The sequence below is a fragment of the Coregonus lavaretus genome (genome assembly GCF_964263955.1).
Source record: "Coregonus lavaretus genome assembly, chromosome: 27".
NCBI lineage: Eukaryota > Metazoa > Chordata > Actinopteri > Salmoniformes > Salmonidae > Coregonus > Coregonus lavaretus.
In genome coordinates this window covers 18,763,035-18,774,612 of record NC_140014.1, presented here as the reverse complement: position 1 = coordinate 18,774,612, position 11,578 = coordinate 18,763,035, and the positions used below count along the sequence as shown (strand labels likewise).

The 11,578-nt window shown below is 39.6% G+C and overlaps 1 protein-coding gene across 4 annotated transcripts; it reads right to left on the bottom strand.

Moving 5' to 3' along the window:
* Positions 1–1,915: 1,915 nt before the first annotated feature.
* LOC311102762 (KH domain-containing, RNA-binding, signal transduction-associated protein 1-like) lies at positions 1,916–11,222 on the bottom strand. Of its 4 annotated transcripts, none has more exons than XM_084144159.1 (11): positions 10,851–11,222; positions 7,831–7,958; positions 6,856–6,972; positions 6,582–6,728; positions 6,263–6,405; positions 5,890–6,169; positions 5,557–5,633; positions 5,083–5,141; positions 3,276–4,877; positions 2,779–2,841; positions 1,916–2,359 (listed from the first exon to the last, which is right to left on the bottom strand). In XM_084144159.1, the coding sequence occupies exons 1-9, from the start codon at positions 10,981–10,983 to the stop codon at positions 4,771–4,773; spliced, it is 1,191 nt and encodes a 396-aa protein (XP_084000285.1). In that variant the 5' UTR covers positions 10,984–11,222; the 3' UTR covers positions 1,916–2,359; positions 2,779–2,841; positions 3,276–4,770. The 4 variants fall into 4 exon arrangements, with proteins under 4 accessions (XP_084000285.1, XP_084000282.1, XP_084000283.1 ...); XM_084144156.1 differs by having other exon boundaries at positions 4,707–4,877; positions 10,851–11,205; XM_084144157.1 differs by having other exon boundaries at positions 6,263–6,402; positions 10,851–11,205.
* Positions 11,223–11,578: the final 356 nt, after the last annotated feature.

Below are 11,578 nucleotides of genomic sequence, written 5' to 3'. Positions count from 1 at the left end.
TGCCATCACTGTGGAAACAGCAACATTTCGTTTCTGACAATGAGCCTCAGGAAATCAAATAACTGATAATGCCTTGATCCAATCTGATAACATATTGTGCATGCTTGCAGTTTCCGATGTCACAGGGGGAAAGATACATTTTCAGAATTGATGAGAACTTTGGAGATAGAACAGTATATGCATTTGGAGGGAGGTTGGCCTCAGAATAAATTATATGTACATATTTTAATTCCTTTCAAAGGTCTCAGACAATTCCCCACTGTGTTTATTTCCATCCTGCTGAAGTGCCCTCCGGTTCAGGTGTCTGAGGGACTGCTCAGCCCCATGACAACAGGTGTTTTTCTCATATTGTGTCAGATAATAGCATCATTCTGCCTGCCAACTACAGACAAAACATATCCGCTGTTAAAGTATATATATTCTGATGTTGACAGATTTTAAATCAGATCCCTCTCACATCGTCTGATATGCAAAACAGACCACAGCACCTGGCAGTCTTATAGGTTCTAGCGCAGGGATCATCAACTAGATTCAGCCAGGGGCCTATTTTTTCCTTGAGCGGACGGTCAGGGGACCGGAACATAATTAAAAATAATTTGTAGATTGCAAATTGACTGCAAGAAGCCCAAACAGATAACATGACTAAAACTATTTCAAATCTTGCCTATATTGTATACGATCACATCTCTTTTATGTGTGGGAATACTTTGGCAATGACTTCCAAAATTGTAATCACAAGGAGCTGATTTGCTGGTGTTTTTAGTCATGTCTCCCCCCCCAATAAAATCACCCACAGGCCGTGATCCCTGCTCTAGCGACTTCCTCTCCATATTTTCCAGCTGCTAAGAACATTGTCTCAGTCTCAGCAACCAGTCTCGACTGCAGTGGTGTAAAATACTTAAGTAAAAATACTTTAAAAGTACCCAAGTTGTTTTTTAGGGTCTGTACTTTACTATTTATATTTGACAACTTTTAACTTCACTACATTCCTAAAGAAAATAATGTACCTTTTACTCCATATATTTTCCCTGACACGCAAAAGTATTCTTTACATTTTGAATGCTTAGCAGGACAGGAAAAGGGTCCAATTCATGCGCATATCAAGAGAACATCGCATGTCATCCCTACTGCCTCTGATCTGGTTGACTCACTAAACACACACCAACATTTGAGTGTCGAGTGTGCCCCTGGCTTTCCGTAAATAAAATAAATGTTTAAAAAGACAATGGCGCCATCTGGTTTGCTTAATATAAGGAATTTGAAATTATTAGTACTTTTGATACTTAAGTATATTTGAGCAATTACATTTACTTTTGATCCTTAAGTATATTTAAAACACAAATACTTTCTCAAGTAGTGTATACTGGGTGACTCACTTTCACAGGAGCCATTTTGTATAGAATTATTTTTACTCAATGACAAATTGGGTACTTTTCCCACCACTACTCTACTAAATTGTGTCATCGAGTCCAACTTCACTAGATGCTCCATTGAGCATTCACTTGTTGCTACCTGTTAGTTCCAACTAAAGGGTCGTAGCTCCAGTACACTACAGCGTATGTCTTAGTCGCTTTCCTTTTATCCCCTTCATCAATATTCTGTCCATCACCATCCTTACAGAATGGGGCCAGACATCCCTACCCAGCTTCACCAGACGGGAAATGTAGTGAGAGCGAGAAACCCGAGCAGAGCAGCCACTCTCTCAAAGCTGCCATTACAGACACCTAGTACCCAGAGATTGTGTTTATTTATTTAGTAAGGGAAGAGATTTGGGGGGGGAGGCCTATGATAAGAGATGCAGTTTCCATGTATACAGTAACCAAGGCTATATTTAAATATAAAAAAGGTAGCTGAAGGATTTACCTTTTATAAGCCTCAAAACACCCATGACAATACAATTAAGAAAGAACAGCAGTCAGGATATTGAGATTTATTTAAGAAATTTTAAATTAAGTCTGCACAGAAAACATCCAAGAACTTCCTGTGGCAACTACAATTTTACAATCACACATGTCAACATATTTAAAAATGTAAAACGTGAGGTAAAAAATGAACATAATCAAGTCAAGGAAATCAGGAACCAAAGGAAGATAATACGCCAACTTGGTTCCTCGTACTGTACTCTTGGAGCATTCTCCAAGCTGCTTTATAGGGAACCAGACAGTGAATTCATCTAAACTCAAGTTGAATGCACTGTAGGCCGTATATTGATGTCTCAGGAGACAATCAACTGTATTCCAGGGAGTGCCATTATCCCGAAGTGACGGAATGAGCTCATTCTTTTATCCTCATTTCTACAAAACATCAGACTGCCAGGAGCCTTAAATCTGCGCAGCCAAGGCCTTTCACTGGATTATACCTGTTGAAAAGATTTTAAATTCAGTCACCCTGTCATGAGCCACAAAAACAGAGCACTTCTCAAAGTGACAGTTTGAGGATGGAGGGAAACCTTGATCAAATCTCATTGGAAAACACCAACATTTCCCCCTTCAGTCTATCAGTAGGTACTACGTAACAAACCTGGTTTGATTTTCTACTAGAGCCGGTCAAGACCCTGACAAAAGTCAGTCTGAGGGTCCATTCAAAAACCTTGCAGTTGGTTGTGAAGGGGACTAAGAGCTTTCTGGACAAATTCAACAAGCAAACGTAGAATCTGAGGAATACTCAGTTGGCAGACTTGGTTTCATCAGTTCTTTATTTTACTAATAGTAAATACAAAAATACTGTAGCAGCTTTAGCATTGTTAAATTACATGATATTGCTGAAGATACTACTTACCATGAGGACATTCAGCTCAAATCCAATGCCTTTCTCAAACCCAGAGGGACTAACGCGGAATACCTGGGGACAGAAATACAAATGAGACCCATGTGCAAGTGCTGTTGACAACTACATGTAGTAAAAGATGGACAATCATTCATGCAAGACTAACATTTCACTGCAAAAGTCATGCAACTCAAGCTAAGGCTGCCAATGTATTTTTTTGTAACCATGACTTAAAAGATTGCTACAAATGCTGAACATTTTAACATTAAAACAATACAAAATAAAAAAGCCAGAAGGCATTTTAAATGATTGGACCATAAACTGTTCTCAATTTTCGCAAGAGTTGCATTACAATAATTTTGCACAGCTATTTTATTTGAGACAGGTTATCATTGCATATTTTTCAGTTATGCAGTTTTGGACAACTGGTTTTGGATGACTAGCAGGTTCTAGCATTTTGTGAATAAGACAAAAAATATCGAACAAATGACAGTTGGGGTTAATTTTACCTTCTTGACGTGATCTTTAGGCTTTTAGCATCCTCTCCTCTGCGATATTTTTCTTTAATAAAACCAGCCAGCATGACTTTGCATCAAAGTCAAGTAAGATCCCTGCAAGCTTGATTGTAAATACTGTTGAAAATCAGTTATTTCAAATGACTAAAAATACATGGCTCATTGGGAAGCTTGAGGAAATGTGCCGTTGTAACGATTGATTTCAAATAATACAAGTCCAAGCACTATATCCTTCAAGCGAAGTATTTGGAAATACATTACCTTGATTAAGGTACCATCTTAATTTTAGGTGACATAACGGGTCTCTTCTAGATCATTTTTAATACAGAGAGATGAAGAGGACGTGCTCTTTATCAAAGTAAAGCAATGTTCTTTTTGGTTGCTTTTGTCTCCTATGTACATACAATAATCTGGTGATTGTTTTGGAGTTTTGTGAAGACCCTTAAAACGAGAATCAAGTTTTATTAGTAGTGGAAGGCATTACTATACAAGAAAAGCAAAATACCAGGCTTAGTTTGATAAAAAAAACAAAAACAAATTAGGCTTTATTGATACAACGCACTGCAGAAATACATTTTGGGATATATTTAGTATCCTATTTAGGCAAAGAGTACAAACGTACGTAGCACTATGCATTTTGGAGACGGCACAACTTTAGAAAGCAATATACAAAATTGTCCTAAGTGTATGCACATAATATTGAGTTTGCTGCAGTTTTCCCTTACATGAAGACCATGTCCAAATCCTTGTAGGACCACTCAAACAAATAGTGAGTAATTTTTCAGCATTTCCATCAAAATCAGCCCAATAAGATGTAGACCAAAGTAAGCCAATCGCAAAAGGTACCGAAAGTAGAATGTACTTACTACCAAGACGAATTGAAATTACTTAAAGGAGATATTTTATGACAGTCCGTCTGTGTTTAATACGCCTAGATTTCAAAACCCTACGAAAGTTTGAAAAAACAAAACAAATAACATTGAAATCTATGCATCTATAGGGAATGTTAGTTTCTACAAAAATGATTTGTCTAGAAAATGAGTTGGGTTCTTCCCCATTCATTCTTAGTCTAGTTACCGATGTTACATTGACGCCATTAATCAAGTTTTAGCTAGAAAATACTTTAGAAATGCAGCCTAAATGAGTCTGCAACTGTCACAACTCATCTCAAGACAGACAAACTGAAACAAACCTTCAAAAAGAACATTTAACACTATACAATGTATCACGTTTCTCTAAGTAACCATTAAATTAGATCTTAAAAAACTGTCAACGATGCAGTGGAAACAAACATTGAATGAAAACGTATTCCCCAAATCCTTGCTACGCCCACTCAATACGATACATCCGGTTGTCCTGCTCTCAAATCATTAAAAATCAACAAAAAACTACAGAAAATTAAAGAAAAACATTTTGGAAAATTACTTTGGAGTTAAAAGTGAGTTACAATGGGAGACAGTTGCCAGGGCAACCCTCTACCGGAGTCTGTTCAGTATCTTCCGTATGGATGCTCTCTGTAGGCCCCCCGCTTATCCTGCCTCGCTGGAGGGGCTTTGCCTCCAGTGGAGGACCAGGAACCCTCCCAATCGTCCTGGGCTACAGAAAAAAAAAAAGCATAGGTCAATGTTTGGATACATGCAGTGTGACAAAGAGTGGTGGTCAATTCCTTCACAACATCGAGTACAACAAATGGACAAAGGACCAGTTTGGACCAATTACGTCAGTTTCATTATTTCAAAATGTATGAAAAAATTTGTTGGTTGCAGTAACATTCACCACCATTCATTTACTGCCATCTTACCATAGGGTTCATAAGCCTCCTGAGCCTCTCCATGTCCATAGTCATAGTACTCAGTGTCCCTGAGAAGAGAAGAGTATGTCAAAGAGCCTTTTAAGACAGACTTTAAGACTACATTGAATACGGAGAGGGTTAAATGTTTGGGACCTCACAGCATTCATTTGAAAACATGGCACAATATCAGTGTAATTACAAAGGTTCCCGGAAATTCAAATCACTAGGGAAAGGGGATACCTAGTCAGTTGCACAACTGAATGCATTCAACCGAAACGCTTCTTCCGCAATTAACCCAACGCCTCTGAATCAGAGGGGTTGGTTGCCTGCTGGAATCCAGCCTAACCACCTTAATTTTTCCTCTGACAATTCAAACGAGAAAAAATAAATAAAACAAAAGAGTCTGATATTCCAATCTTCTGAGGATTGTCCACTTCATTGTTTTAACTCACTCAGCAATTATATTATGAGAAAGATACTTACGCTTGTGGAGGTTGTTGACTGTAATAGTTGTCATAACCTTCATATGCAGGCTCAGCGTAGCTTTCTTCATAGGCAGGCTGGGGAAATAAAGACAACATAAGCCATTATTACCACAAAATGACAAGGTACATGTAAAACATAGAATTCTACTAGCATGTCACAATAAAAAACTCAAGTGGACTAGAAAAGTCCCATGGGGCTTAAACACAAATGAGGTGACATGTCACCCATGATGAATAGACCTACAATAAATCAATCTTTAAACTGACAGCTCTTCAGTTCTGAAAGTAGGTATACAACCCAATGACTTAACGATTGAGTGGTTTGACTTACATATTCATTGTAGGCCTCAGCCTTGGGTGGTGGTGCGTGTTGATGCTGATGTTGGTGCTGCTGGTGGGAGTGGGCTGGAGACGGGAGCATCCTTGGTGTCCCTGGGGTGGGGGGTCTGGAACGGGGTGCTGTGCCTCCTCTAGCGGGTGTAGAGGGGGGTCCACCCCGACCAGCTGGAGCCCCCCTGGCAGAACCACCCCTGGGAGGTCCTCCTCGGGAAGCTCCACCACGTTGGGTGCCTCCACGGGGGGCTCCTCCACGAGGTGGCATTCCTCGCCCCCTGAAGAAAAAAAATAGGCGTAAATTTACCTTTTTAGGATTCTGAAGGCTATTGGTCTTGAAAGGTAAGGGGTTGTCAGGCAGAGAGTCCTACCTGGCTCCTGCTGAGTTGGGTGGGGGTGCTCCCCTGCCCCTGCCTGGAGGGCCCCCTCGTCCCCTGGATTGTGAATCCTGACCGCCATTCAGGTAGCCAATCTCCATGAACTGATCCTGGCATATACCATCCATGGTGTCCTGCTTATAAAGAGTAAAGAGAGTAGCTACATTAACATGACAGGTCTGACATTATAACATGGAAGCAGGATGAAAAATCTTGGACCATTGCTAAGCTACCATAGATCAAATAGCTAGACCCATACATAACAACTTTAAAATGTCTTTGGTTGAAGCAGGATGCTGCCTGGGATACTTACAGGGATGAGGAACTTCTTGACCTCGTCCATGGCGTGAGCCATGCGCAGGTATGCCTCAGGTATGGGAGCAAACACCTCTATGAAGACATGCAGTTCCATGCCCAGATGAGCATATTTGGGCTCGCCACCCTTTCTCAGCTCTTCCTCCTGAAATTTAACAATGTAAAAATGACAATGAATTCTGCACATTACACAGCCGATTACCGCAATGTTTGTTACAAAGGGACTCTTCTCCACATGTACCCTGTCAACTCCACCCTCCCTCCATTCTTACCTTCACCTTGTCCCTCATGGAACCTTTGCCCAACACTGAGATCTTTGCTCCAGTCTCCTCCTGGAGTCGCTTGATCGTGTTCCCCTGGGGTCCCAAAATCTTACCAACGAAGTTGAACTGTGGAAATAAAAAAAGGGTTCACTAATAGCCTCGATGTTCTTGGTGCAGAAATTGTTGTATTCATGGATATTGAAACATAGATCATGGTAATAGGCTGCGGAAGATACTGCATCACTGACGCTAAACTATAGCATGCTGCAGGTCTTTCCTTTCCAGTCTAAGGGAGAGCGGGGATACACTACATTACAGACAAGCATGTCAGAGCCAGGCTGCTGCAGCAGGGGGAAAACCCAGCAAGAGTAGGTCATATTTACAGATTAATTAATCACTCAGGCACTCTAGCGTGACAGCTAGGGCCATTTGGTTTCTCCCCAACCACACTTATTCATGCAGGAAAAGGCTGAGAGGGGATATCGAACAGACCAGACACCGTAAGAGACAGTGCGAGAGCCTGCCCAAGAGACAGCAGGAAGTTGATCCATGTTTAATAGCAGTAGATATGAGAAAGCAGTTTCAGCACACAGCATTGAAGAGGAATGAACCAGCTGTCCTCTTTCTATTATTTATGCCTGTTTAAGTGAGCCATTTTGTAGACACCACTGGGGGACTAACTGCATGGCAGAATGAGCACAGTGACATGCCATTCTGAATTCAATCCCATGAAATTCTCCTATTAAAATAATAATTCCACTACATGCAGTCATATCCATTAAAGTTCAGGTCACTGATAACCCTCAGGGGTGCAAGTTGTGTTCATTCTATGTCAGTGACACAAGAGTTCATTGACAGTAAAGGATAATGTATGCTTTGAGCATAGTATATGTTTCCCACCCTAAAGTAATCACAGGTGAAAAGCAATGGCCCAAACTGAAGGTTTCTATTGAACAAATACAAAAAAAAAAAATATGTACTCACCCTTGGGTACTGCTTGACAGGAATGAGCACACGTTCCTTGACCTTGATGTTCTTTGTGGTAAACAGGTCCAGGTAAGTTTCTCTTTCTGTCTCTTTCTTTGTCTCTCCTTTCTGAATCCGTTCTATCTCTACAGAGAAACAGAACATGGCTTTTTAGTTTGACTAACATCACTATCATTCACAAAGACTGATCATAAATGCATAGTGCAAGAGCTTCATGAAATGCTCATAATTTCCAAGCAATTAGCAGCGCTTGGTCAAATCAAAGTGTAGAATAATAGGCCTACTAGACAACATCCTATCCTGGAGTCATAAGATAAAATACAAGAGACCCAAAGACACGCTAGCTCCCTCATTTCCTCACAAAGAAGTTAGTGGGTGGGTCTCAAGTTACACCACACAGTTCACATCATTGACAAAAAGTAGCTGATCAGACCGTAGAATACAAAGTTGGTCCCAAAACATAAATTCGAAACTCTTCTTAATGCATGTTCATGTTTAGTTTGAGACAGACTGGCAGTGGTGAACTGTCTGGGGGAAAATTGGTTCTGGGGGAGAGGCAGGCTGCAAGCAAGCTGTTAACTGGCCCTGCAGCAGGACGGAACCAGTTATAACCTGGTCTGACACTTAACTACAGAAACCATCTTCCTATACTTTAAAGACAGGCCAACCAGACATCCTGGACAATGCTCAGCTTCTGGCTGCCATTACAGCAGCCTTGAGGTTTCTAGCAGAGGTTCCAACATATTGTGACAATGTCCTGCCTACAGCATTGCACAGTAACTTTGTAGCAGACATCACTTCTTTTTTTTAACCCACAGATGTGAAAGCTAGCTGCTGTCTACTACCAATTTCAAATCTGCAATATCATCTGCAGGTATTCGCAAGATAAATTCAGGAATCCAGCTGTAAGAGTGGGAAATGTTTATTAGTAGAAATCTAAGTGACTTGCATGAGTGTAAACATTAACTTAGATTCAAATGTAGTTATGATGGATAGAAAATAAAGTGGCTGATTAATCACGAAACAGGACAAAATGCAATGATTTTGGGGGATTTCCACAGAATGCAATCCATAGAATGGTCCTTTGGAGGATCTATTGTTGAAATATATTTGACGTTTGGATCTTAAAAGTTGAGAAATATTTAATTGTAGTTGGAATATTTTACATTTTGGCCATACCCAGGCCTCCTTAAAAAAAACAATGTTTCATCTGTATGTGCTACAAAGCAAAAATGTGTCCTATGAAGCTTTACCGCTTGCTCTGTAATACAAGTAGTCTTTTTATCTCAATAATGAATCTTACATTTTAGAAGTGAAAATATGCCATTTTGATTTAGCTTGTTTTTTAATATATTGTTTAACATAATACTCACGCTACATACATATCAAAGTTCCAGAGTGGGATCTCCGCTACTTTTAGAGTTATGATCCAATTTGTAAGCATTACCGGCAACAGAATGAATGTAAAATTGGATTCAAAATGGTCGCCCTGTGCAGGTGATTTGCAGGATGCAAGTAAATGAGGGCTGTGGTTGGTTACCTACTATGCCAATTTCTGTTTAAAATGGGCGATAACTTTAAAACTTGCAGAGATCTCGCTCTAGAACTTTGATATGCCCATAAAGTATATTATGTTCAACAATATACATTATAAATTGCCACATCAAAAATGGCATTTCCTCAATATTTATGTTTATATTTGTCAATATTCATAAATTAATTGTTATTGAAAACAATATTACTCATACCAGAGCAAGCGGTAAAGCTTCATATGACACCAATTTTTGCTTTGTAGCACCTACATTTGAAACATAGACAAGTGTAAGGCCAAAATGCCATACATATGCCAACTCAGCAATTATTTCACAATTATGCTTAGATACAAATGTAAAATATGTCAACAATCCTTCTGCCAGAAGGTACATTCTATGGATTACATTGTGAAAATCAACAAAAAATAATGGTATTTATCAGGATTTCGTGAGGAATCAGCCAACTACACATTTTTACAGCACTAACAAATAAGCAGCCCTATTTCATATAACTAGCTACTGTTGAGAGAAATTGCGGTGGAAAATACTTTATGCGTAAATATTGATATAATAACCATAATATTTACTTGGAGTCACGCGATGATATGTTGTGCTGTCCTCCCACTACGATTTAGGAAAGCATGCAGTTTATTATGCTACAGATGTAAAAAGTAATTATGAATTTCACAGGGTGGTGAAAGTGCACGGTGATGAGCTTGATGTAACTTTCCAAAAAATATCTAGGGTCTTATTCCGGCGACACGATGATTGATGCTTGATTGACTGCCTTTTGACAAATAAAAATAATCTCGCTCTTTTGTCCATAATCTCATCAGGCTATATCTGCGAGCTGTTGGATACATTTGATGGAAACATCGCTGGTGGGGAAATTCAAATAGTTTTTAAACGGATTTTAGAATCTTCGTATGAAAATCTGTGTGCAATTGGATGGAAACCTAGTTACTGACTGTAATGCCTAATAAGAAAACTCACAAATGGGCAGCAGCCTTCCATAAGCATTAATTTGCACGTCGGAAAAGTTCGAGGCCATAACAGCCACGTTACCTAACTAGTTACCTACATATTCCCTACACCCATCCTGCTCCGTGCCATGCCTCTTCTCCATTCGAGCCTCGTGCTAGCAGGCCGTTCTTCCCGCGGCAACCATTGTTGTCCAACACAAGGCCAACACTTATACATAGTTAGTAATACTAACTAGGCTATATGTTGTGGGTTTTGCAAAACCCATTGTATTGAATCTATGATCAATAATAATCTAACGTTTAGGTCAACACAAATAGTTTGTTGTAGGAATCACAGAAGTGTTAACGTTACAACCAGAACGGTTAGGTAACCTGCTAGTTAGCTACGTTAGCCTAGCTATCGTCTTTTTTTTTTTTTTTTACAGCTACATCAGCTAGCAAACTAGTTCAAGGAGTCACTGCAAATATGCATTTCAATTAAAATATTTAAGTAAAATATTACCTGCAGATAGAAGTTTCATTGCATGAGTGAATGAAGAATCCAGACTGTCTTTTTCTGCCAGAAGCTCGGGGAGATATTTGCTTTCATTCTCCATTTTGGCTTTTTTAGGCTCGGGCTTAGCGTCGGAACTCATGTGGCTAACGTTCTGTACCGTTTTCGTTTACTTGGTTTACAGTCGGTTGGCAGTGTCCCAAAACAACCCACTTTATAAAGTTCACCAGCTTGATGTTCTCAACTATGTTCTCAAATGTAATAATCTCCGGTAGCTAGCTACACGTTATCCGTATTGTACCACTAAAAGAGAGTTGGTTGTGGATGAAAGCGGTTTGTAGAATGGACGACGTTCTTCTCGTGCAAAAAATGAAATACAATACGTCACAGGTTTTATACATCGGAAACGAGGCTGCCTTGAGGATTTAAAGAGACAGTGTTTTTGAGTTGACAACAACATACACCTTTTCATTTTGGCCAAGATTGATGTCAAGAAGGCAGGAATAGAAACGTATTGAAAATGTCCCTTTTTTGTTGATTGTTCCCTAATTTGTGGTTTGCCTGTAAAGAAAAATCGGTTTATCAGCTGATGCCTAACTGAGCAACTATATGCGGAAGGCTAAGTGCGTCCTCAATAGTTTCATTTTGTCTTCTTGTCTTTCACCCAACCCAAACTGAATCAAAATCAAATCAAATTTTATTTGCCACATGCGCCGAATACAACAGGGTAGACCTTA

Excerpts from the sequence above, each read along its gene's own strand:
- LOC311102762 (XM_084144159.1), bottom strand. The coding sequence starts at position 10,983 with ATGAGTTCCGACGCTAAGCCCGAGCCTAAAAAAGCCAAAATGGAGAAT. Across the intron at positions 6,170-6,262 it reads CCCAACTCAGCAGGAGCCAG|GGGGCGAGGAATGCCACCTC; the intron begins GTAGGACTCTCT and ends TTTTTTCTTCAG. Across the intron at positions 5,142-5,556 it reads AGTCAACAACCTCCACAAGC|GGACACTGAGTACTATGACT; the intron begins GTAAGTATCTTT and ends TTCTCTTCTCAG.